Genomic DNA, 27,523 nt, shown 5'->3' with positions numbered 1-27,523 from the left:
ATTACAGTCAGAAATGAAAAATACCTGCATGCATTTGAGAGCTCTGCACCCAGAGATTGCAACCTGCACACGTTTACCTGTTTCTGGTTCGTACACCAATCCCATGGCAAAGCTAATCTTGAACAAATGTTTGGACTTAGATCTCACTTCAGTTCAGTAAGCTGTTTGGGGCGTGGCTCAGTGCACTGTTTATTTTAGCAAATCCAGCAGATTTGTGGCATTAACGAGACTTTAATATTTCAAGCAGGCAAACTCTATTGCCACTCACTAAAAACTCGAATCCCAAAAATTTGATTAGACCATGAAGCATTTTGTCGTCGCCGGCGGTGGCGGCATCAGCGTCGGCATCGCCAATGGATAAGACGGATTCGAGCCTAAAAAGGCAGGCAACCCATTCGTCTTGGCCAATTAAGACAATTTGTTTAGACTCGGTCTTGGCTGGCTTGGCCTGGCTTGGTTAGTTGGGTCGCCCGGCCTGTCAGTCAGCACAATTCGAACGTTTCGAATTTCTAATAAATCTAGCAGTCGCGCTATTGAATCTGTTGCCTAGATTATTGTGGCATAAATATTGTCTAAACACATATATGGTCAATACCAGTTAGACAAATGATTAGATGGCCCCCTCAACAAAATTGAACGTTCTATGGTCATATTGTGATTTAAAAATCCGATAATTGAGTGGCCCCGAAGTGTATTGATGTTTGAGCACAACTCAGACCAACAACTTGTGTGTGTCTTTGGTTATAATAAATGATCTTTATGCTGAGATAGGCCTGGAATAAAATTTTTGCATAATTTTCGCTTTAAATGGTAACAAATGAAAATTTATTGTAAGTCAAAGACAGAAGTTGATTGTTCGATAGTTTTTGCATATTTAGGTATAAACAATATTAATTGCAGCTATCCAATTAAGAAATTTGTTAACTAAATTTCTTTTGACTCCTTCTTAGAAAAGAGCTTTCTTGTATAGAAAATATATTGACTTAAGATTTATAAGCAACATATTTATGGATGAGAACTGATCAATATCAGCATATTATGTTAAAAAAAATCATTTAGAATTTCTAAATTATCATAGCTTTATCTAGAGTTTTTATGCTGATTTTTATTATATTTTCATAACAAGAATTAATTAATTTTATAAAAAGTTTACTTTTTAATTTGTATATATCTACTTTAAAATTAATTAAATTAGATATTATAGCTATATAAAAGTAAGAAATTAAATATTTTATAAGATTAATTGATGCGGTCTTTGGTCTTTTAAGAGCCATAGCCAAATTGGCATATAAAATATATTAAGTTCTATTCACTATTTGCATTAAAACTTCTATATGATAAATTGACTAACGTTTCAAATGTCTCTTTATAATTTTACTATTCCATAAGTATCATTTCTTAAACACTTTCATTGTCCATCATTAGAATCACCTTTATTCTTTTCTTATCTAGCTTAATGATTTTCGTATTTAAATAAAATTTGTGAAATGGAAACGAATTTTCTCTGCCCATCCGTTTCAGTTACAAATAAATTTCTAACTATTTAAATATGATTAACTGCATGATTTTTCAAAAAATATTCAGGCAACTTTCTCACACAGCATTTGAATAAAAAACCAAGTGTAAAAAAGAAAACCTAATCAAATGTTTACTTATGATACTTTTAATTTGAAAATGTGCTTTTTGATTTACTTTTTCGGTACATTTCTTTTGCATTGCATATCATCATTATCATGAGGTGTAATGATCATTGCACTCAGTTTAATTGGCTGCAAACACGCGCTGAAAAAGGAAAAGCAACTCCACTGCCCACTCCAATGACTGCGCATGCGCAACGTCGCTGTTGCTGTTGCAGTCGCAGTCGCAGTCGCTGTCGACGTTAGCGACGCGTCGTTAGCTTCGACTTTTGTTGCGCATTTTCTTGGCGCTTTTTAATTGCCTCTCTTTACAGTTCATAAATTTATTGCCATAGCCGTAACGAATAGCCAAAAAGTAGTCAAAAAAGGCGAAAATATAGCCAAAAAACACTGCAACAAGAACAAAGTCTGTTACTTAACCTGTCCATAGGTAATACCACGGTAAACTCTATATATAAAATCCAAGCGCATATTGCAACACTTTTTGAGCCCTTTACAAATCAAAATTTCATTTACACTGAGCGATAAATTGCTGGCCATAAATGTTTACAACAAGAACCTTCGCTGTTGAGTCATATAATTAACCCAAAACACCAGTTTCAAGGTTAGGTTTACAATGGAGCCTAAGGTCCGATAGGCCTACTGCAGACTACTGCCGTCTGACTACATCTATCAAATAAACGCACAATAAACAATAATTTTTTCTCCTTCTTTTTTTGGACAGATAGCCAAGAAATTCCCAGAGCAAACAAAGCGCAGACGATGAAACAATTTTCAGCTTGTTTGTTCAAAAATTAATAAATCAATGAGCTATTGTTATAAATTAATGTGTGTATGTGTCTGTGTGTGGTGACAAACAACCAAAAACCTTTAATTGATAAGAAAAAATTTGGACTTTAAATTGTAATAAATTCAATGAAAATTCAGATTTTCATATTGACGCTTATGAAAATGACAAAAAATGATATTGAACTATTAAACAACAACAATAAACATATGAGCCACATTAATAACAGGGTATCATAAATACTTCTTTCTGATCAATGCCGCAGCAATTGACTTTAATCAACTAATAAACTTTTTTCTTGTGTAAGGTTAGGTAGCATAATATATTGTACATAGTCTATATCCGCAGAGAGATAGCTAATCTCTTTAATCTTTATCACTACTTTCAACATTATCAACTACTTTCAGTAGTTTCTGACGTACATAGCTCGCGTCCGTTGCACAAATACGCCAAAGCTTTAATAACTCTGAAGAAAGTTTAAGAGAGAAGCATAACATTCAAAGAGCTTTTCTATAGAAAGCTCACTAATACATAGGCGTTCACAATTATATGTGTGTGTAGTACATACAAAGAGGATAATTGAACTAGTTACGAGCTGAGCTGATATAGACATGTTCGTCTATAGCTCTGTTCGTCTGTCCATCCGTAAAAGCAGTTTATTATCTGAAGAAGTTATTAACAAAGTCCATCTAGCAAGATATCTCTTAGTGAATTATTATGCAGACAATATAGAATTTTGACTGATTACAGGCAAGCTCTAAAGATATAAATATGTCTGCTTTTATAAATTTTTCTTTAAATTATCAAACTGTTAAAATATTGAAAACTTAATTCACTTCAAAGTTCAAATGCTTCACTATGCTCACATGATATTCTAGCTATTGACAGACTCATAAATATTTAATGATAGCAACAATCAAGTGAACCTTTCAAATGAAGACATTGCATATAAATTATAAAACCCGTGAAATGTCTTTAAGTTTTGTTTCGCATAAAAGTAATGCGATGTGTTATCACAATTAAATGATTGCAACACGTTGAACGATTGACACATTATAGGCGGCTAATTGACTTAGTTATTACAGCAGACACAACATTTTGTGCCTGTAACAAACAATGGAATTTCAATTGCCAGATAGTTAAACAAATCATGTTAATGGAATTAGTTTGGCATCTCTATAAGTTAGCTAATCATACGTTTTCTCTATCTTTTGGCTTTACAGCGCTTTTTATGCCACAGTCATGAAGTTGTCGTTGCCTCGCGCCTGATTACCACCCAACCAGCCAGCCAGCAGCAGTCCCTTAAAGCCTTAAACCAACAACATGTTCAGTCTGTTAAGCAGCTCACAAATCTATGGCCTGCCCCAAACAACGACTACCACAACAACAACAACGACGACGACGTCGGAGCAAACAACATCCCCGGATGAGAGCAGTGGCCAAAAGAAGAGCAACAGTCTGCCCCATAAGAATCACAAGCCTCAACAAACAGCAGCCGCGCATCGTCGATCGACGAGCAGCCTTAGTGATACGGGCGGCAAGTTCTTTGCCAATCTAAGCTCCAAGTCTCCTAGCCAATTCATAGAGAAGTTCATCAGAAGTGAATTGCTCAACGGATACGATACGCTCAAGTGTCAGGCCGGCGGCGGTAAGAGCCCAGCTGATAAGGATAAATCATCGGCAGAGAACAGTCCTCTCTATAGTAATCTGCAGACGGATTGGGGCAGCTTCAATTGCCTGCAGGGCAGCTATCGCAGTCACGGCGACGGCGAGTTCTATGAGGCTGTGCAGATCAAGACACCCAGCCCCACTACCACCAACAACAACAACAGCGAAGTGAATATGCGTTCCAAGGCGCCAACGGGCGAGGCTACGCTGCAACATTATCAGAAGCTGCCGGAGCCCAGCTTAGAGTCGCATTATAATACCCAGGCAGCTGGACATACGCCTGCTTATAAGAAACTCGGATTCGGTTCAAGGCTGCAAAAGCAGAGTGCAGAGCATGTAAGTATTTGATTATAAATAAAAGTTGTATAAAAAGAAGAAGAGAACATTAATAACGTTGTTTCGAAGAATATGGAAAAAAGATGGAATAAAAATTATTTTCTTTATATAAATTTTATTCCATCTATTTGAATATATTTCGTAAAAGATGACTACGATTCTAAAGATAAGTTATTAACTCTGCCTTATTATAACAGAGATATCAAGATAAAGGAGAACAAATTAGATTTCTGTTATGGAAAAGTTTAAAGATTTCAGGGATTATATTGATCATAAACATATAAGATTCAATTTATAATGAAGATTTTAGGAAATAACATGAGTTTAGATAAAAATTTGTTGAAAAATCATATAAGTTTATATTATCACAGAGAACAAGATAGATTTGTCGTAAAGAAATATAAGGATTTTAAGGGCTGATTATAAAATACGTATTAAAAATGAGATATTAAAATATATTTGTAATTATAAAAATATGACTTTAATATGTAACGTATATTACAAAAAAAAAGTAAATCAAGGCATTATGCATTGGGCAAACAAACTACCTTGATACAAATGATATATTCAAATAGTATTACGCCTTCAGCTAGATAGTCTTCAAATAGACTAGACAGATTTATCAGCTAGACAGATAAAGATCTAAACTTGTACCTTGTGATAACTGTAATCTTTCACTTTCTTTTTGCTTTGATTACGACACTTAGAATGCATATTATATAGTGGAAATCAGATTTTATCTAAAGCAAAGATCTACTTAGTCAGACTTAGTTTGCCTCATATGGTGACAATCTGCACTTAAGACCTCAGGGCGGGGCTGTTTATGGGGCGCGCGCGTGCATTTCTGTCCAAATGGCTGATTATGTGCAGAGCACGCGGCTAGGGCTTTACTTATCATTCAAAGAGCTCAAGTCGGTTAGATAGATGACTGTGCCCGATTGCTTTCTTGGCTTTCTAATTGCCGCGATAAGCCAATGGCTAATGAGCTGGCCACCAATTCGCCTTGGCATTAATTGTTTTTCTGTTTATTTGCTTAGTGTTGAAATCAAGCGAGCTGCATTGCTTGTCGCATTATTCGCATAGCACATGCCTCAATATGTATCTGTATCTGCGTGAACGTGTCATCTTCAGAGTTCTACAGCAGCTGCAATTATGCCCATAGTTGGTCAATATAGCACGCAGATGCCAACTGACTCGGCCAATGGCCTTCGATGAGGGCGGATGGCACTCGCATTAGTAACGAGTCTCAAATATAACACGACAGACAGAACAGAACAGCACAAAACAACAACAAAGCCATAAATCTAACAAGGTTTTGGCTGCATATCAAAATACACTTTTTCTATTTTGATTTATTTTCTTTTTTTCTATTATTTTTTGGCAAAACAACATTTGATAAGATACATCAGTGAGTAAAGTTGTTGCGCTTTTCTTTTCGTGTGAACAAGTAGATACCCTTTATATACACTAATTACTGATGACGAGAAAAATTTGATATAAAAATTTATATAAATATGGAAGAAAAGATTTGAGTCTAAAATATTATTTGATGAACATAAAAATATATTTATTATAGAATAAATAATATATTTAAAAGTTAGAAATTCGGTCAGAGTATAAATATATTCTCTCATATTATTAGGTTTAATATTTACATTATTTCCATATTTCTATCCTATCGTTAAGCTAACGTCAAATCATTTTATTATTTTATTACTTTTTATTTATTTGTTTTTATTTTATTTTATTACCATCATATTTTACATTTAATTCATCAATTGAAAGTTCACAGGGAGACAGAGTTTTTCATAAACATTTTATATTTTATTTTTTAAATATTTATTCAAGCATATGTAGCATAAATCTCTGTAAATCTTCCGTTTTGTAGCATACTTTTCAGCAAACCAGTCGGCATTCATTTCTATAGCATGCGTCTAGGCGCATTATATAAAAAACATAAATATGTATATTAGATCAAATTTGTAAATATTTTGGTTTATTATTTAAAACAATCGAAAAAGTATAAATTTAAAAGACATAAAATTAGAAGAAGAAAAATCGTAGAAAACCATTCACCCAAGCAATAATCTTGCTCTGGCCACATCATCCAAGTCGGACTGAATATGAGAACGCATATTCCCTTGGATCGAACGGCATGCAGTAGATAACTTCAGTTAGCGACCACCAGAGCAGTGTGCGTCATTAGAATAAGACCCAGGTGAGATAAGGTGTCGCAACTTTACTATCAATCAGCAGTAGCTAGCCGGCACGCTAACATCGTGCCCATAGTCAGTTGTCAGTTGTCATTTGGGCGCTGTCCAAGCAGAGTGTAAACTGAACCACAACGATGGTGGGCAAATGGGGTTTCGGAGGTCACTTCAATGTGCTGGGAAACCATAAGGTTTGCTCAGGCTACCCCAAACTTGATAGAAGCTGTAACTAATTGATTGTTCGAATGTCTTTGCAGAACTCAGACAACTCGCAATCCTCAAGAAACACACACGGTGGCAGCAGCAGCAGCAGCGAAGTGCAGCGCAGCTCCTCTGGATCGAGTTCGTCAGGTGCACCGACGGCAGCAACGTCGGCCAACTCACCTGAGCGCCTACAGCGTCGCCGACTATTGCAAATGATCTCTAACTATGATCAGCAGAACAAGCAACTGCATCGTGAACTGGCCAAGGAGAAGCGCCGTCGCACTGAGGAGCTGGCCTGCGTCGTCAAATCCCTGATCTGCTTCGAGTCGAAGCTAAAGAACGACATGAAGACAGTCAATTTGCGTCTATTGGATCGAGATGCTGAGATTTGTCGCCTCTTGCGACAGAATCGTGCGCTGCGCAAGCGTCTGGTCGATCATCAGCGCGACGAGGGCATGGTCGACGACCAGGAGACAAATGCGGATGAGGAGGCGCATGTGGAGGAATGCCTGGTGCTCGAAGCTTTGCAATGCAACAATTGCCGCAAGCAATTCTATGACATTGAGCTGAGAGCCAGCGGCACACAGACCTGTGGCAAGGAACTCGGCGTCAGCGCCAAAGGTGAGTGTACGATTGAAGATTTTATATAAGATGACAGCGTGAACAACAAGGAAAGACTATGAAATATAGAAAAATAAATGCTGAGTAGAAAGGGAAAGTATGCTGAGCCTCGTTCTATTGAAAACAAATCTAGTTAGATTATTTTCGTGCATGTGTCAAGCTGAATTTACTATTTCCTTAACGAATTTTTATTTGGTTTTTACCAAGAATTTCTTTATTATTTATAAGCCAAGTGAATTGATCAAAGATAAAGGTCTTCAGAAAAAAAGAAACAATGAATTAATCGTCACTTTCTTGGTTAATGTTGAATATTTTCTAAATCATTCGAGCTACATTTCTACAATTTATATTGTGTTATTGTTCTTAAAATATAACTAAGCTGGGTATCATTTTAGCAAGTATTTTTTTAAATAATTTAAAAAAAAAGCTTTAAAAAATGAATGATCAATGCAACTTAATCTGCGATCATTTCATGCCAAAAGTTGGTATTGTATTAAAACTGCTTTTAACTTTAACTCTTAACATTTTAAACCAAAATTATTTCTTAAAAAAATTTTATAGAAGCTTTTTCTTAACCAAAGTGTAATCGGTTAATTAGCGTGCCAAATATAAATAACTTTTTTGCGACATTTAAATTATTCCTATCTATAAATATAATACTCAAAATACCCATAAAGGTCAATAAAAATATTTGTGATAAGGCAAAAAAGCTAGGAAGTCTAGTAACTTGGTAAATACTATTAGTACTCACCCAAATGATTATTAATTGTGGTGCATAAATAAATAAATAAATAAAATGTTAATAGCTTAAATGAATTTTTAGCAAGACATTATTAAGACTTCAACTTTTTTTTCTAACACAAATATGTACTCAACTGACATATTATTGAATTATATTAGTGTTTTTCTTATGAAACTCTATTGCACTACAATCCTAAGTTATGAACTTGGAACTTCGAGCTAATCTATTTTCTGCAAGCAAAACAAACAAAAGCAGTAAGCACTAACTCATTAATCATGCTATATAAGTTAGCTTTCAGCTTAATCTTTAACACATATGCACCATATATATATATATATATATAGTATATATAATGTAGATGTGACCCAAAGAAGCTCGAACCTACTAAATATAAATACTATATATAAAATATATACTTAATATAAATACTATAAATAAAATATTGCTAAAATATGATAATTATTAACATTAAGAATTATAGATAATATTTATACAAAGATGAATCATAGCTTAAAATAAATATTTTATTATCTCTCATAACAGTTCAAAGTTGTATTTGTTTAACACCTTTTCGTGCTGCGCTAAATCTGTTGGCAGTTAAGCTTGCTTTTTATTTGGTAATCCTTTTCACGCTGTCATCTCTAAGCAAACCATAAAACGTCTTAGTCTTAATTCATTAATTTCTCTCTCTGCCTCTCTCTAGCTGAGCACGGCTCTTCCAGCGATGACACGGTCTCATCGTCGTTTTATGGCGCCAGGCGCAGTGTGCGCTATACAAGCAAGCGCACAGCGGGCACGTTTAGGGACTATATGCGCTCCCGGGCAATGCACATCGATGACGCGGCACTGGAGCAACAGTCGGAGGAGAATACTAGCAGCATTAGTCGCGAGGATTCGCAGACCAGTTACGAGCAGCTGCACAACTATGCCAGGGCCATGGAGCGTATGCATGGAGTGAAGTCAACGCTACAGGATGGCGACTACTCCGAGCACAGCAGCCTGGAACTGGAGCAGCAGCAGCAACGTCGACGCAACAGCTCAGCCTCCAGTCGCAGCAGCAAGACCGCCTCTTCGGTAGCTGCACAGCTGGAGGAGGATGATGGTATCTTTTCGCCCACTCAGGACGATGAAGATTTCGATGAACTGGATCCGGAACAGGAGCAGCAACTCATGTCACGTGGCGCTATCAAAATTGTACAGCGACGCTGTGCCGACTTCTCAGAGGCATCGCCGAAACAAATCTATGAGACGACCACAGATGATTGGTATGCCAGCGCCTCGGATCAGGAGGAGCTAAGCACAGCGCCTGTGGTGGCTAAATCGTATGGCCATGGCGCTGTCAATCCCGTGCTCGAGTGTGTCAATCAAATATTGCTGCAACAGTCTATGGAGGAGACACTACGCGAACCAACCACCCCGAAATCCGCGCTAGCGCCCAAGGCAAAATCCAATTTGCCGCGTCGCAGCTCGCTGAGTGGCCGCAGCGGCACAAACGGACGCAAGCGTGTGCACTTCTCCACGAAGAACAGCATGGTGCACGTGCCACGGCACGACGATGACGAGGAGCAACACAATAACAACGAATTGATCTCACACTATCATCCCATGGCAGAAGCCGCTGCCGCTCCGCCGGGCGATACACTCAACTACGAGAGCATCTACAGCAATGAGTACGAGCCCATTGGCTCTGAGCGCGCTTCCAATCTCTATGTGGACATGGCAGCGGCGGCGGCTGATGCCAGTGTTGCCAGCACTAAGACGCCGCAGAAATTGCCACCTGCGTTGCCGCCGAAGCCAGCAAATTTGCTGAAATTCAAGAAGTCACTGCAGCAGCTCGAGGAACACCTGGATGAGGATGAGGGTGATTGTGCGGTATCCACGACAACGACGAGCGAACCGGACTACTGTTCCATAGCCGAGGTGGGCGTGACGAGCGTACAAATTGTGGCCGATGTGCACAATGTACCAGAATCGAGCACGCCCACTGAACCAGAAGCGGAACGGGAACGTGAACGTCAATGTGAACAGCAACTGAATCACAACAGCTCCGACGATGATGCCTGCTCAGCGGCCGCCTCGCACAAGACTGAGGAAATCGAAGAGATTTTCGCCGACATACCAAAGCTACCCAATGTGGCGGCCATTATAGCGCCCAAGCAGTCCGCTGACTATATGCTAATGGCGCCCAAGACGCTGCGCCTACAGCTGCCGCCCACCAATACACAGACCATGCCCGCCCAGTACAAGCGCAAGCATGTGCCCAACATTCTGGCCGAGATCAACAAACGCATGAGTTTGCCCAGTTCGCCAACCACGCCCACAACGCCCAAAAGCTTGCCCACAACGCCAACATCGAAATCGCTGCTACAGCTGGCAGATGCGAGCAGCGGCCTGCCCCTGCAGGCCGAGTTCGATTGGTATAATCTGGATGCGGAGTACGATAGAAGCAATGAGGCGCCAAAGGGTTCGCAGAGCGAGGGCATGCTGGAGGAAATTAGTGAGGATAATGAATGCCTGATCACAACAGCTGATGAATATAATCTTGACGAGGAGTTTCAGCTGCAGCCCGAGCCGGAGGATCATCATGAGCAGCAAATGATGCAGCAGAATGACGACGAGGAGGAGAAACAGGACCAGCCCATAAAACCGGAGCCTGCCAAGGTTAAGCAAATGAAAAAGAATTTAGCCAGCTTCGAGAAATTCATTGAGGGTTCAGGACTGAGCACCAAACCCTTGCCGAGCAAACGAAAGATTTACTTTAATGCGCCGTTCGTTTAGATCGCCAGTTCCCTAGATATACCAATACCGATAGATATATACATATGTTTGTGTATAGGTATATCAACCAATACTATATTATGTTTACAACGAATTTAAGTATAATATATTGTGTGCTTAGTTTTTTATGTGTTCCGTCTTTTTGTTTAGTTCTTAAGTTGGCAAAGTATTAAAATGTTTAGTAAATTTTCATATGAATAAAATCAAAAAATATTATAATAAAACAATAATTATTAAAAATTATTACTCAAGGTAATTGAGATGGGTATAAATTGGTTAACATTATATTTACTATTAAAAGCTTTCAACAATTGGGAACATAGCCTGAAAGCCTTTCTAGGCGATTCTCATAATTTCAAAGATTTTTTTTAGAGAGCTTATGTTGAAATCATGCACAATTATTTATTTATATAAAAAAAGGCTTACCTTAGAAAAATCCTTTCTTTACGGCCCTTTCTCTGCGATTTTCAAGAGTCTAAGTAATGCTTATAGCCATTGCATTATTTCTAGTTCTATTTATTTCTAGTTCTTGCCAAAGCATTAGCTCTACTTTGAAACTAGCATATCATCTGAGGGCACCCTACTCTGCGATTCTCATGAATTAAATGAATGCTTTGGCGTCCTTAATTGTAAGTTTGCATGATTAAACATTAAATTTGTAAAGCCGTTTTATAAATGTAAGACATACTTTATATATGTCACTGACATTTTCATTGTCATTTCTCTTACTTGACTTTCTCTTGACTCTTTCTCTTTGAAAAGTTCCATTTCTTGTCCACTCTCTCTGCATCTCTTTAGCTTCCTCTTACTCTCTATATTTTTTCTTTCTAACAAGCTGACTTCTCTGTACAGCGTAGTCGTGCATGCCCATGTCCCCCAAACGTTCCCTTTCAGTCAAAAAAAAAAGCAAACTGTAGTTCTTGACAACGTTAACTAGCTGATGTTTTTTATTCATCATTGAGATTATATTGTGCAAAAATACAGGCGGTGCATTTGCTTATGTTGTACATCCAGAAAAAAGGAACACGCACGTACGAGACTTACATAAAAAGCAGTCCACATTCAAAAATTGTCTTTGCCGTCTGAGCAAATAAAGCATAAGCTGTGCAATCAAATTAGCTACAGGAAAGCTTAAAATAAACTTAAAACTTAATACTTTTACACTTGCACTTGTTGGAATTCAATTTGAACCCAATGCTAAATGTGCTTAATACAAGCTGGTCTTCTTCATGATGCGGAGGAACTCCTCCTGATTGACTTCACCATCGTTGTCCAGATCAGCCTCATCAATCATCTCGCGCAGCTCCTCGTCCGACAATGTTTCCCCGAGTTCGCGTGCAACGCGTTTCAGATTTTTAAATGATATCTTGCCCGTCTCGTCATCGTCGAACAAACGAAACGCTTTCAGTATCTCCTCCTTGATATCCTTTTCGGCCATTTTCATGGTCATCAGATGTAAGAAGTCATTGAACGCAATACGGCCACTGCCATCCTTATCGATTTCTGCTATCATTCGTTTGATTTCCTCTTTTTTGGGCTCAAAGCCCAACGCACGTATTGCTACCTTAAGCTCCTTAACCTCTATGTAGCCGATGCAGTCTTTGTCGAATACATCGAATGCCTCTTTGATGTCCGATTTTTGTGCTTCGGTTAATTCGAATTTCGGTCCAGACTTTTTACGTCCTTGCTGCGTGTTGCGTTTCGTATTGGGAGCACTTGCTGCGGCTGCCGCTGCTGCTGCTGCGGCTGCAGATGCTGCTGTTCCAGTGGCTGCATTTACTCCAGTTACGCTTGCCTCCATTTTTGTTTCTAAAATCTGATAACTTGAATCAATTTGATTATCAAGTTTTTGTGGCTGCGATAGGCCGTCAAAAAATGTAATTTCATAACACACGCAAATGTCAAATGGAGACGTCACGCAGTAACCGCTCAGCTCACCTTGACTTTGACGGGACGACGTGCAACTGTGAAACGTGTATCCTTGCACTTGTATTTGAGGCCAATTACGACGCCCACTCACTCACTCGCTCACAAAACTATTCGGTGGTTGGTTGCTTGGGTGGGTGGCAGATTGGGTTGACTGCTGTTAGCGTCGTGTTGTTGTTGCTGCTGTTGCTATTATGTTGCTATAAATAACAGCTGCACTTAGCGTTGCGGCTACTTGCGTTACTCTGCGCTACGCAAATCGTTTGTTTTCACCTGCTTGGCATCTGCCGTCGTTTGTTTTGTAACGGGACGCCAGTTTTTCCACATAAGTTTCCTTCCAACAATTATTTGTTTACCAGCCAAGGGGCAGCAACTGCACACAGGTTGCTTAGCAGCTATCGATACGCTGCTGTGCGATAGCACTGTGGCGGCAAAGCGATAATAACTATTGCAGCACGCGCTTGAGCTTTTTTAGTGCGTGTTTGTGAAAGCTGAGCTGTTAGAAACGGTTTTTTGAAATTACCATCAAACGGACTATTTATTCTTTTTTTAAAACAAACTATGTATAAGCTTTTATTAAATGACTCCTCATGATTTACTTTGATCTTTAGCATTTTATATAATTTAAACGTTTTGTCCTCATTGATTGGCCGATTTACAGTTGACAAAAAAACCCCTTTCTATCAAATTGGTAATTTGGCATTCTTGATCAATTTCTGCTGTCTACGCATGGAGCGAAACATGGAGAGAGACTAAGACAGTACGAAAACAAACGGATTTAGCTCTATATTTTAATCTAGAAAATTTTGCCTGTTGCAAAAATTTCCATAATATTATTATACCCTGAATAAGAATAGAGTATACTAAATATAAATATAAGTCAAGCCTACCCCAAAAATGAAAAAATGTTAGTTACAACTTATTGATATTTTTATCTATTGCAGACTGTGTATACATACAAAAGAATCTATATGTTAGACATAATAGTATTATATATTATATATATGCAGGCATATTCTATTCATATAAAATTATAACAATATATTAAAAATATTTATACATATAAGCAGAATATTTATGATAGAACTTTGTCTTAACACCATTTACATATAATTTTATTTTATAAATTAATCAAAATTAGCATAGATTAGTCATCAGCTACCAATTTCAATGGGTTATTAACTGATTTATTGACGTGAAATTCTTTGCAAGAGCAAATTTTTATTATTTGAGAAAGCTCAGACGATTTATCATTCCGTTGCCACTTAAAATTTATCAAAGATGCTCGCAGAAGTATGCAAAGCAAAGCGAAAAAAACGAAGTAACAGAAAGCATAATACAAAGAAAAAGTTAATTAATTACACCCGTTGATTTTGCATGACAAGTCATCCGCAAATCTGGACCAGTTTCTGTTGGACATTGACATCTCGTGCTGTAGCTTCTTCTTCGCCGGTAGCCAAGTGCGACTTCTGCCGTTTGCCGGTTTTTTGTTTTTATTTCCATGTTCGCGCTGCTTCACGAGAGACACAAATAAAACACTGGCAGCGCTTTTGTTTTGATCTTTTATACGCATATGCTTCGTGTTCTTTTATATTTATACACGCATATATATTTATAAACGTCTCAAAGTATTACGATTATGTCAAAGAGTTTGACATGCGGATTAAAAATGTTAAAGAGTTGCATGTCGTAGCAGAAAAAAAGAAATTCTTTAACCTGTTTAACTGAGATATGAAACTTTTCAAAGATACTTGTCATTGAACTGACTTTAGGTCCATGATATAGGACTGCATTAAGTATCTAACATAAGCTTAACATGCAAAAATAAGATTTGATTGTTGCCTACAATAGTTAATATATTGTAATCAAAATCTAAGTTAGGTACACAAAAAAATATTAAAAATATATCAATTTGAATTAGGTTAGAAATTTAATAAGTAAATGTGCTTAAAACGTGTTTTGTTCTATATCTTTGCATATATTAATATTGCAGCTATTGATATTTCTAATATCTTAATTAAACATATATTATAATAATATATTTTTGTAGATATTTATATTTTATTTATTGATCCTCTGAATATATACTATTTTTCAATTCACTTTTTGATAGGGTTTAACTAACTATGATATATAAATATTTAACTAACTATAATATATAAATATTTAAATCTTTAAATACTAAAAAAAATCGGTATTTTTATTTTTCAACTATTATCCGACATATATTATTTATGCACTATTATTTATACACTATACTCAAAAGTGAATTAAATCATTTAATGTTCAAAATATAATAATTAAATTTATTATTCTGCTGGGCAACTTTCATGTTTTATTAAGTACCCCAGTTCCTAATTTTCTGCAATTTTAAGAGTATTTAAGGTGCGACCCTATGTGCTCAACTTTCCTTTCTTGTTACTTTAACATTTTAGAACGTTGCTGCGGGCGTTCTTTTTTTATGTATTGTGTACATTTGCAGCACGCTCCGTTTGCGTATAAATAGGAGCCTCTTCAATGGGATCGGCAACAGTTTCGTTTCGGGCGCGCATGCGCAAAGGTTCTCGTGACAAGTGAAAGCCGCTACTGGATTACAAATATATATAGATATATTTATATATATTTACAACATACTTTTGGATAAGTCCGTTAAGTAAGTGAATGAGTCAAGTGTAGTGAGAACTTTCTATATAAACGCTTGTCGTGTGTGTCTGCAACAGTAAATGGACATCAAATTGAATATTAAGTGGAATTTTTCTCAGTGTGTGTGTGTGCGTACGTGAAGTGCATAAGAAATTCCTTATTGTGTGTTCAAGTGATGCGCGTAGAAGACCGAATTGTGGACCAGGTTTATGGAGTTTTAATAGTGGCACATAAAATACACAAGTTTTATATATATATTTATATATACGAAACAAAAGACTTTTGTTCTGCAAAAAAATTTAAATAAAATGTGAAAAATATACATTAACTGATGTACATAGTCCGTATAGATAATAAACATTTAAATACAAGCTGAAAGTTCCACGCAGACAAATTTCATCTGCTGCCTTTCTCTCGTTGCACAATCTCTTCTACGTTTTTTAGTTTTTTTTTATTTGCCACATCTAAAATATGCGGACAGGATCAGTGGGCCGAGAATCTTGACGTTCAATGAACTCTTCCCGTCTCTCTCTATACCTCCCCCTCCTTCTCACCTCTACCAATCAAAACCTGCCCAGTTCTAAATCGCAAAACTTGCCCAACATCTTTTTCTCCCATTGGCGTGGGTTACATTTCTTCTGATTACCATACATAATAACATTCTCCCCGTATTACGTCGTTTTTTTAGATTATCAAAACAAGAACAAAAATAATAATAAATAATAAAAAGTCAAGAGAAACCGGTCAACATCGTAAAGCTCTTAACCTAATTCTGAAAACGGATTTGCATATTAGGCAAAAAAAAAAGAAACATATTTGGCACACTCCGCAAATTGAAATAACCGTAGGCCAGTAGAAGGAGAAAGAAAAGTTGTAAATAATTCAATAGCTATTAGTAAATACTGAAGCATAAAGCTGAGAAACACAAATAACGTTAACAGCCACGATTCTTGACTCATAGAGGTAAAGTTTCCAAGACATAAAATGCCTTTGTCTGTTGCAGTTCAAGGATTTCCATCTCGAATACACTGGCTAGCAAAATTTAGTAAAAACATACACAACACGCAAAATAAGTACAAAATTGTGGAAGTTAAACTCAAAATTCCTTGAATAGACCATACAAATCTTCAACTATTCCTTATATTGCCTCTGCGTACAGCTCTTATTAAAGTAGTAGTGCGAATTGAAAAAATAAAAATATATATATATCATATGACTTATAAATATATATTCTTTGATGCTGTATAACATATTTTTATATATAATATATTTATATATATACATTTGTATATCATTGTTCATTAAAATAGTAGTGTGAATTGAAGCATTGAAAAGATATATCAAATACTTATATCCCGATGTGTATGAAAAAGATTAGAAAAACCTAATTATATAGAAAAATAGGGAAATTTAATGGATTACAAATTTACGTATATAATATATTTATATATTTTTATATAAATTTTTCACTGTTCATAAAAATAGTAGTGCGACAGACCACTAAATGTTAAATGCAAACATTTAATGATAAACACAATATATTAAAAAAGAATTTCAAACTAATATTAAAATTAACTTATTTTTTTTAATTTTTTTTTTTTATTCATAAAAATAATAATGTCTGCTGAAAAGAAATAAAAACTATTTAACATTACTGTTAATCTTGGCACCTACGTGGCAGGGAATCGGTTCTTATATTGCCTCTATATATGTATTTGTATAAGCTTTGTTATAAACGTAATTCTAGACATTAGCATAATTGAATTAAAATAATCATTTTTATCGTATCAAAACCACAATTCAATTTATAACCCAGCGGCACATTCAAACACTCGAAATTAATGCGAAAGAAAACAAAATCAATTTATGAAATCAAGCAGAAATTTCGATCTGGCAATTAAATGTCGCAACGTAAACAAGTTCCTTGTCTCTTAGTTAATTTATAACAATTTTTTGAAAAATTGTGGGAAAGTAAGCGAGTTTTTGGCACCCAATACAGGAACACATATACATACAATTGATATTTCGTGGGCGTGGGCCTAGGTCATATTGCGTCTGGCATATAAAACAAATATATATAAAATATATATATAATTTATTTACTGCCTTTAGACATTTATCACTTACAATCAATAGGCATATAAATAAGTTCCGGGCAGAAACGAAATACAAACAAAAAAGAGTCAAACAATTACTTCCCAATTTGTCATCCAAAACCGCGCAGCCTCTACCTAACCTAATTAGAATGTACGACGCATTGCCGCACGTAATATGAGAGGACAATGCGCTGACGTGATAATGCGTGCGTCTGCCTTAATAAATCATGAATATAGCCCAATTTATATATATAAATAATAATATTTTGGGCAAAAGGCAAGTTACACTTATGAATCACACTTAGAAACAAGAGAGAATTACCTTAAAGTCTGGCTTAAATATTAACTATGTTAATGTATAATAATCTTAATTGAAAATGCATATTAGTTTCTTTGCAGCTTAAGTGGAACCGAAGCTCGCGCACTATAAGAGCGACTTATTAACATGCGTAGAGGAGCTACGCACAACGGGCTGCTGGTAAGTTGCAATCAATGAGAGATTGTCCTGAGACTGTTCTAGTAATACTAAAGTAGCTGTTGTTGATTAGTAGTAGTAGTTTAGTAGTAGAATCAGCAGAAATGGGAACAGTGGAGTAGTTGATTTAGTAGAATATTATTACTGGAGTAGTAGTCGAGTATTAGTAGTAGTAAAGTAGTAGAATAGTTCAATTTTAGTTGTTTTAGTAGTAGAAGTAAAGTAATAAAATAATAAAATAATAGAATAGTAGTAGTAGTACAATATTAGAATTTTAGTAGTGATAGTAGTAGAATAGTAGTATTGGTAGTAGAGTAAAATAATAATAATAGTAGTAAAATAGTAAAATAGTAGTAATTAATAATAGTAGGAGTAGTAGTAGTAAAATAGTAAAATAGTAGTAGTAGTAGTAAAATAGTAAAATAGTAGTAGTAAATAATAGTAGGAGTAGTAGTAAAATAGTAAAATAGTAGTAGTAAATAATAGTAGGAGTAGTAGTAGTAAAATAGTAAAATAGTAGTAGTATTTAGTAGTAAAATAGTAAAATAGTAGTAGTAGTTAAATAATAGTAGTACTAGTAACAGAGTACTGTTGTGTTAAAAGTAGTAATAGCCGAGTAGTTGTAGTGTTGTAAAGTAGTAAAATAGTAATAGTAGTAGCAGAATAATAGTAATAAAATAGTAGTAGTAGCAGACTAATAGCATCAGAGCTAGAATTAGTGAAGTTAATGTAGAATACTAAATGTAGAAATAGGAGTGTGCACAAATAGTAGCACAGTTGAAGTAGTAAAATTGAAATAGTAGTAGAGCTATTAACTGTTCATTCGATCGTATATAATTCGCTCCATTGAGTTGTTCTTCAATTCACCTTAAACTAAACACAGAATTCGCTGATTAGCGCTTATGCTGAGCTTTTCAGCTTTTATATACTAAATAGAAAGTAATAAGAATCATTCATGGCAAACCTATACATTAGGGATCGATCATGAATGAGGGAATACTTTCGTTCATGATTCAGAAATAAACAATTTCATTTATTGAAATATAATTCTTAATATATAACACTTGGAAATATAGATTTCTCACAATTTTTTATTCATGGGAATTGTGAGTGAAATTAAAATTTTATTATAAATTTGACTCTGATCACGTTGATACGTTGGACTATTTTTCATTTTATAACAACTTTGACTAACCCTAGATAACTATTGAGCTATTAACCTTATACGTACTAGAAGCAGTTGATGTAGTGAAATATGAAAGCATAGAATGATCATAAAATTGTAAATATAATATAATATTTATAAGATGTTTAGCTCTTCTTCTGCTATTCCTATAAACCCTTTATGTACTCAATCCCAAATGCTTCCTAATTCAATTTCTTACAGTTGCTTTGCCTATGGGCAACAGCGGCCACGGGGCACATTCGCATCGAAGCGCCCGAGGTGCACGTGGCGCCCAGCTACAAGCCGGCCTTTGTGCGTGCAGCCGTGGAGAGTATGCCAGTGGAGGATGAGCCTGGGGCACTGAGTCGCTTCAGCATACGACCCACATTTGGCGAGGCATTTCTACCGCTACGCAGCGCCGTGGAGAGTGTGCCTAGCATCAGTGAGCGGCACATTGCGCTGCTGCGTGAATCCTCCCCGTTGCGTTCCTTTGTACGTGACTCTGTGGAGGCGCAGCCCAGCGATGATGATGAAGATGAAGACGAGGAATCGTTAGAGTTTGCATCGCCCGCCAGCTTTGTGCGCGACGTGCCAGAAGAGTTACAGGAGGAAAAACTTTCGCAGCTGGTGGAACCGGATCCCTGGTCGGTGTCCGATAAATACGCCGCCTTCATAGCACCCAGCTCAAATGACAATTATCAGCCGCAGCCCTATCGCTCCGGCTCACCACATCAGCAGCTGCTCAAGGCAGTGGATCTGGAGCAACTGGAGCATATCGATGAATTGGACAGTTATACGGAGCAACAGTTCTATGGGGCTCTAGCCCAGGCCGATCTCACGCAAGACGGCGCCTACGGCGCCTTATTACAGGCCAAGACCACAACGGAAAAGAAGAACTACAACATGGCACCCAAGGTGCTCTGTTACATGTCGAACTGGGCCTTTTATCGCAAGGCCGATGGCCACTTTGTGCCCGAGCAGCTGGAGCCGAAGCTTTGCTCAGCGATTATCTATTCGTTTGCCTCGCTCGATCCGGATCATTTGACCATACGTGAATTCGATCCCTGGGTGGATATAGAGAATCAGTACTACAAACGCGTCGTAGCTCTCGGCGTGCCCGTGTTGCTTGCTATGGGCGGTTGGACAGATTCGAGTGGCGACAAATATTCCCGCTTGGCTAGTGACGAGATCAAGCGCAAAGTATTTGCCTCCAGTGCGGCGGGCTTTTTGCAGCGTCACGGATTTAGTGGCATTCACTTGGACTGGAACTACCCCAAGTGCTGGCAAAGCGATTGCTCCAAGGGACCGCCCAGCGACAGGCCCAATCTGACTAAGCTACTGCGTGAGCTGCGCTCACAGCTCAAGCGTGTGAATCCTAAGATGCAATTGGGCGTGGCCATCTCGGGCTACGAGGAGATCATCAACGAGGCCTACGAGCTAGCTGCACTCTCCGAAATCGTTGACTATATGACTGTGATGACTTACGATTACCATGGAGCCTGGGAAAGACAAACTGGCCATGTGAGTCCCCTGTACGGACGTCCGCAGGACAAATATCCGCAATATAATACGGACCACACCATGCAGCTGTTGGTTCAAATGGGCGCACGCCGCGAGAAGCTGATTATGAGCATACCCTTCTATGGGCAGAGCTTTACACTCGAGCAGAGCAGCCAGCATTTGGTCGGCGAGGGCGTTTCGGCTAGCGGCCCAGGCGACGCTGGCGAGCTGACCAAGCAGCCTGGTATGTTGGCCTACTATGAAATCTGTCAGCGCATACGCAAGCAGAAGTGGCAGACAGGCCGGGATGCTGAGCGCAAGTCTGGACCCTATGCCATGCTCCGCAATCAATGGGTGGGCTATGAGGATGCGGCCAGCGTGGAGGCCAAGGCTCGCTATGCGGCGAATAACGATTTCGGTGGCATTGCCGCTTGGACCATCGATCTGGATGACTTCCAGAATCGCTGCTGCAGTGAAGCCTTCCCACTGCTCAAGGCTGTCAATCGGGCCCTGGGTCGACTGAACACGGAGCCACCGACGCGCAGCAATTGCGAGCGCCCACCACAGCCGATAACACCGGTACCACCACAAATGACGACCATCAGCAGCGATGGCTCGCTGAGCGGCAGTCACAATGATCACACAACCTCCTGGCCCACTTGGGATCAAACAAGCACAACCACGCCAAGACCCAGCAGTAGCACCACAACTACTCGCAGACCTACCACCAGCAGCACCACCAGCAGCACAACTCCCGCCTGGTGGACCAGCGCAGCACCGCCTACAACGACAAAACGTCCCGCCAAGCCTAAGCCGAAGCCAACTAAGACAACTGTACGACCGGCCCAGACCACTATACCAGTGCCAGCTGTGGTCTATCCCGTGATACAGGCCGCCAACTGCGAGGCTGGTGAATTCTATCCAGATAAAAGGAATTGCAATTCGTATTACCATTGCATTATACCGGGTGAACTGCGTCAACAATTCTGTCCCGGTGGCTTGCACTGGAACAACGAGGTGAAAGGCTGCGATTGGCCCGCCTCTGCGCAATGCTCGGTGAAGAAGGAACATACGAGCACCACAAGTGGTGTACCCATCACTAGAAGCACCACTCAAAGGCCCAGCAGCAGCAGCACCAAACGACCCAGCAGCAGCACCACCAAACGACCCAACAGCAGCACCACCAAACGACCCAACAGCAGCAGCAGCACCACCAAGAAGCCGAGACGAACTACGACATCAGCTAAGCCCAGTCGCAAGCCAACAAAACCTGTTCAGAAGCCGTTGCCTGGTAGTAGCACCACTCGCAAGCCACATCGCACCACTCGCCGACCACGTCCACCCAGCTCGTCCCGCTGCAACGAGGGCGAGTACTACACGCACAGAAACTGCGGCAAATACTACATCTGCGTGAATGGAGCGCTCGTGCCAAGTGAATGTGGCAGCGAGCTGCACTGGGATGCCCTGCGAAAGATCTGCGATTGGCCCGAGAATGTGCAGTGCGTGACCAGCAAGAAGTACTTGCGCATTATACAGTCCAAGGCCAGCGAAGAGGATCCCTGCAATGGCGAGGAGCGAGTGCCCTATCCCGGCGACTGCTCCAAGTATTTGTTCTGTCTGTGGAATCGTCTGCAGGCTGCCGACTGTCCGCCTGGCTTGCATTATAATGAGGCGCTGGGCAACTGCGATTGGCCAATGGCGGCGCAGTGCAAAGAGGATGGAGGAAGTGGCTCAGGCGGCAGCGGCAGCGGCAGCTCCAAGCCAAAGCCACCGGCAGCAGCTAAGCCCGTGCCGACAACGCAGCGACCTAGCACTACAGCTCGACCCACTTATCCCACGGACAAGCCGCAACTGCAGCCCCTGGATGGCCACTACAAGGTCGTTTGCTACTTCACCAATTGGGCCTGGTACCGCAAGGGTCTGGGTCGCTACACGCCCGATGACATCAACACGGACCTGTGCACCCATGTGATATATGGCTTTGCAGTATTGGATTACTCCGAGCTCACTCTACGCACTCACGACTCTTGGGCAGACATCGATAACAATTTCTACACACGCGTCAGCGGTCTGAAGAGCAAGGGCGTCAAGGTCAGCCTGGCCCTGGGTGGCTGGAACGATTCGCAGGGCGACAAGTACAGTCGCCTCGTGCGCAATGCGGCGGCGCGTGCGAAATTCATTCGTCATGCTCTGGACTTCATCGAGAAGTACGGCTTTGAGGGCCTCGATCTGGATTGGGAGTATCCGGTTTGTTGGCAGACTGAGTGCAACAAGGGTTTTGCGGATGAAAAGGAGAGCTTCACGGCCTGGGTCAGGGAACTGTCGGAGGCATTTAGGCCACGTGGTCTGCTGCTTTCCACTGCGGTGTCGCCCAGCAAAAAGATCATCGATGCTGGCTACGATGTGGCAGAGCTCGCACGCTACTTTGACTGGATCGCTGTGATGACCTACGATTTCCACGGACAGTGGGACAAGAAGACAGGACACGTTGCCCCCTTGTATCATCATCCCGACGACGACTATGATTACTTCAACGCGGTAAGCAACGTCTTAGCCGACTAGCAAAAGCAGAAACTATATTGAAATGGCTCTCCTCAGAACTTCTCGCTGAATTATTGGATTGAGCAAGGTGCTCCCTCGCGCAAGATTGTCATGGGCATGCCTCTATATGGCCAGTCCTTTACGCTGGAGAATGCCAACAACAATGGACTCAATGCCAAGGCACCAGGACCTGGCCAGGCGGGTGAATTTACCAAAGCAGCTGGCTTCTTGGCGTACTATGAGGTGGGTCCAAATAAATTAATGATAATTGAAACCTTTTCAATATTGCTTTTGCTTTATTCATTTCACAGATCTGCGAGCGCGTCAAGCATCAGGGCTGGGAAGTCGTACAGGACGAACGTGGTCGCATGGGTCCATACGCTCGCAAGGGCACTCAGTGGGTCTCCTTTGACGATCCGGCCATGATACGCAAGAAATCGCAACTGGTTCGTGCCCTCAATCTAGGCGGTGGCATGGTGTGGGCCTTAGATCTTGATGATTTCCGTAATCGTTGCGGCGATGGCGTGCATCCATTGCTCAGGGAAATACACGATGTACTAAAGGATCCCCCAAATGGCTATGAACCTACGCGTAAGTCTCTAGGGAAAACTTGTAGTCTTAACTAATAGTTAAATTCCCATAGCTGGTCTAAGTCCCGCAGAAGTGGAATCTGTGGAAGAGCAAGCCAACTCGGGTGAAGTGGGCACAGCATCTGTGGAAAATGAAGCCGGACAAACAACACAGGAAGCAGCTGGTCAGGAAAGCAGCGAGGCTGAGGAAGTCGAAAGCGTGGGCGGCGAGGAGCAGGAAGAGGTGGCAGTCGTGCAGCCACCAGAGCCAGAGTCTAGCTCCAACTCTGAAGACTCTAGCAATGAGGCAGGCAGCAACGAATCGGCCAGCAATGAAGCAGGCAGCAGCAACAACGAGCCTGAATCTTCGCAGGAAAACGAAGTTGATCCCAACGAGGATATTGAGGAGGGAGACTTTGAAATGGAGGTAGGTTATCCAATAGCCGACGCTGGCACCGACTATAAGGTGGTCTGCTACTTCACCAACTGGGCGTGGTACCGTCAAGGCGGTGGCAAGTATTTACCGGAAGATATCGATGCGGATCTCTGCACGCACATTGTCTACGGCTTTGCAGTGTTGAATCGCGATAAGTTGACGATTCAGCCGCATGATTCGTGGGCCGATCTGGACAACAAGTTCTATGAGCGCGTGGTGGGCTATAGGAAGAAGGGCGTCAAGGTAACCGTCGCCATTGGCGGCTGGAACGACTCAGCTGGTGATAAATACGCTCGCTTAGTTAGAAGCGCCACGGCGCGAGCCCGATTCATACGCCATGTCATGGACTTTATCGAGCAGTACGGATTCGACGGTCTCGACTTGGACTGGGAGTATCCGGTGTGCTGGCAGGTGGACTGCAAAAAGGGCACCGCCGACGAAAGGGAAGGCTTCACAGACTTGGTGCGTGAGCTGTCGCAGGCCTTCAAGCCAAAGGGTTTGCTGCTCTCCGCCGCTGTCTCGCCGAACAAAAAGGTTGTGGACGCGGGCTACAATGTGCCCGAGCTTTCGCGTTACTTCGATTGGATTGCCGTCATGGCATACGACTATCATGGACAGTGGGACAAGCATACGGGTCATGTGGCGCCCATGTACGATCACCCAGAGGGCACGACCACCTTCAATGCCAACTACTCGATTAACTATTGGCTGGAGAGCGGTGCTGAGCGCAAGAAACTTATTATGGGCATGCCCATGTACGGCCAGTCCTTCTCCCTAGCCCAGGCCAGCGACAATGAGCTCAATGCACCCACCTACGGCGGCGGTGAGGCCGGCGAGGCAACGCGTGCCAGAGGCTTCCTGGCCTACTACGAAATCTGTTCGTATATACAACGTCGCGGATGGAATGTGGTGCGCGACGCGCGCGGTCGCATGGGTCCCTATGCCTTCTCGCGGGATCAGTGGGTGTCCTTTGACGATGCGCCCATGATACGCCACAAGAGCGAATACGTACGCGCCATGGGCTTGGGCGGAGCCATGATCTGGGCCCTGGACTTGGATGATTTCAAGAACGATTGCGGCTGCGAATCGTATCCACTGCTAAAGACAATCAATCGCGTGCTACGCGGCTATCCAGGACCACATCCCAAGTGTGCGCTGGAGCAGAGCGAAAAGACAATGGGTAAGCTGTGTATAAACTGATTGAGAGACTTTCATGCAACATAGCATTTGCAGTTGCTGGCGACAAAGGCACCGCGCAGTCAGCCAAACCCACGATCAACACTGCAACCCCGTCGCACATAGTTGCCACTTCGGCCAGGCCAGAGCCTGGCCAGCCAATCGATTGCGATGGACGCAACTATGCATCGCACGCGCGTGATTGCAATAAGTATTACATCTGTCAGTACGGCGAACTGATTGAACAGCGGTGAGTCGAAAGTCTCCGATAGAATCCTTTGAGCCTTAGCCTTAATCTCTACAACTCTCAGCTGTCCAGCCGGTCTGCACTGGAACGAGAATTACTGTGACTGGCCGAACAATGCCAACTGTGCAGTTCGCTCGGACCAAACCACTCAGCCGCCTGTGGTGCATCGACCAAAGCCAACTGGCACCACACCGAGCAGCAAGCCCGCCACGAAGCCCACAAAGAAGCCCTTCACGCCACCCAATAAGAAGCCTATAGCTCGCCCCAAGCCAACGCCAGCTCCGCCACTGGGCAGCAACGAGGAGTACAAGGTCGTTTGCTACTTCACCAACTGGGCGTGGTATCGACCCGGCCAAGGCAAGTATGTTCCCGAAGATATTGATGAGAATCTCTGCACGCACATCGTCTACGGCTTCGCTGTGCTCAACGGCAATAGTCTGACTATAAAGACGCACGATTCCTGGGCAGACATTGACAATCGATTCTACGAACGGGTTGTGGAGTACAAGCAGAAGGGACTGAGGGTAACGGTTGCCATTGGCGGCTGGAATGATTCGCTGGGCAGCAAGTATGCTCGCTTGGTGCTCGATCCCCAAGCGCGTGCCAGATTCATTGAGAGCATTTTGGTATTCGTTGAGAAATATGGCTTTGAGGGCTTGGATCTGGATTGGGAGTATCCGGTGTGCTGGCAGGTGGACTGTGCCAAGGGCTCGCCAGCCGAGAAGCAAGGATTTGCTGCGCTAGTACGCGAACTCTCCGATGCATTCCGCCCACGCGGACTGCTGCTCTCCGCTGCCGTCTCGCCAAGCAAAATGGTCATCGATGCGGGCTACGATGTGCCAAAGCTGGCGCGTTATTTCGATTGGATTGCTGTGATGACCTACGATTTCCATGGCCATTGGGACAAGCAGACGGGTCACGTGGCTCCCCTGTATTATGTGGATGGCGATGCCAATCCCTACTTCAATGGCAACTATAGCATACACTATTGGCTGGATCAGGGCACGCCGCCCAGTAAATTGGTTATGGGCATGCCGCTATACGGGCAATCCTTCTCGCTGGCTGATCAGAAGGCGCGCTCCTTGAATGACAAGTCCATTGGTCCCGGACAGGCGGGCACCTACACGCGTGCCGGTGGCTTCTTGGCCTACTATGAAATCTGCGAGAAGGTCAGCGCTGGCGGCTGGACGGTGGTGCGTGACGACGAGGGACGCATTGGGCCCTATGCGTATAGCGGCAATCAATGGGTCTCCTACGATGATGTGGCTGATATACGTCGCAAAGCGCAATTCGTGCGCAGCTTGCGTTTGGGCGGCGGCATGGTCTGGGCCTTGGATTTGGATGATTTTCGTGGTCGCTGCGGCTGTGGCAAACATCCGCTGTTGCGTACACTCAATCAAGAGCTGCGCGGCATACCCGGTCAGCGTGCCAACGATTGCACATAGTAATATTGATTATTATTAAGTGTGAATTATATTGATTATGCCAATTCCTTAGCTGCTGACTAGGCTCGCAATCTGTTCTTAAGATTTTTGCCAATTAGTTGTAAGCACACGATTACACACACCCACTCAACCATATAAATAAATAATTTTAAAAAAAATTCAAAAATTTATCTTTGGCGCAAACTCACAAAATACCAAAAAGTATTTTTGCAACCTCTTGCAGCTCCACAACGTTATACCTAAGTTAAGGTGACCTTTATTTTGAAACTCATCAATGCACAATGCCTTCTTTATTTAGCACCAAAAATTTAGAGTGACCAT

At 41.2% G+C, this 27,523-nt stretch overlaps 3 protein-coding genes across 7 annotated transcripts in view; 2 read left to right on the top strand and 1 right to left on the bottom strand.

Annotated features, from left to right (window-relative positions):
• The window catches only part of LOC111592088, a 51,310-nt gene extending 40,171 nt beyond the window's left edge, over window positions 1-11,139 (top strand). For 2 of the 3 annotated variants that reach the window (XM_023304111.2, XM_023304110.2), the window contains exons 3-5: window positions 3,648-4,428; window positions 6,896-7,463; window positions 8,909-11,139. In XM_023304111.2, coding sequence (XP_023159879.2) covers window positions 3,748-4,428; window positions 6,896-7,463; window positions 8,909-10,983 — 3,324 coding nt within the window. In that variant the 5' untranslated portion in view covers window positions 3,648-3,747 and the 3' untranslated portion in view covers window positions 10,984-11,139. Of the gene's footprint in view, window positions 1-3,647; window positions 4,429-6,733; window positions 6,830-6,895; window positions 7,464-8,908 lie in introns of those variants that run through there. The other variant, XM_023304112.2, reaches the window with a different exon arrangement.
• Window positions 11,140-11,900: 761 nt separating this feature from the next.
• On the bottom strand, window positions 11,901-13,323 carry LOC111592074 (caltractin). Of its 3 annotated transcripts, XM_023304089.2 has the most exons (3): window positions 13,183-13,322; window positions 12,922-13,109; window positions 11,901-12,799 (listed from the first exon to the last, which is right to left on the bottom strand). In XM_023304089.2, exon 3 carries the CDS (start codon window positions 12,782-12,784, stop codon window positions 12,191-12,193), a length of 594 nt encoding a protein of 197 aa, XP_023159857.1. In that variant the 5' UTR covers window positions 12,785-12,799; window positions 12,922-13,109; window positions 13,183-13,322; the 3' UTR covers window positions 11,901-12,190. The 3 variants fall into 3 exon arrangements, with proteins under 3 accessions (XP_023159857.1, XP_023159858.1, XP_030079068.1); XM_023304090.2 differs by having other exon boundaries at window positions 11,901-12,838; window positions 12,922-13,323; XM_030223208.1 differs by having other exon boundaries at window positions 12,922-13,322.
• Window positions 13,324-18,090: 4,767 nt separating this feature from the next.
• On the top strand, window positions 18,091-27,202 carry LOC111592085 (probable chitinase 10). The gene is made up of 8 exons (XM_030223218.1): window positions 18,091-18,126; window positions 19,511-21,906; window positions 21,994-23,326; window positions 23,387-23,572; window positions 23,641-23,905; window positions 24,015-25,514; window positions 25,568-25,760; window positions 25,822-27,202. Exons 1-8 carry the CDS (start codon window positions 18,094-18,096, stop codon window positions 27,200-27,202), a joined length of 7,287 nt encoding a protein of 2,428 aa, XP_030079078.1. The 5' UTR covers window positions 18,091-18,093.
• Window positions 27,203-27,523: the final 321 nt, after the last annotated feature.

The sequence above is a fragment of the Drosophila hydei genome, unplaced genomic scaffold (assembly GCF_003285905.1).
Source record: "Drosophila hydei strain 15085-1641.00,03,60 unplaced genomic scaffold, DhydRS2 tig00000149-arrow-pilon, whole genome shotgun sequence".
NCBI classification, from domain to species: domain Eukaryota; kingdom Metazoa; phylum Arthropoda; class Insecta; order Diptera; family Drosophilidae; genus Drosophila; species Drosophila hydei.
Note: the sequence above shows the minus strand (reverse complement) of the source record. Positions and strands in the feature narration are given on the sequence as shown.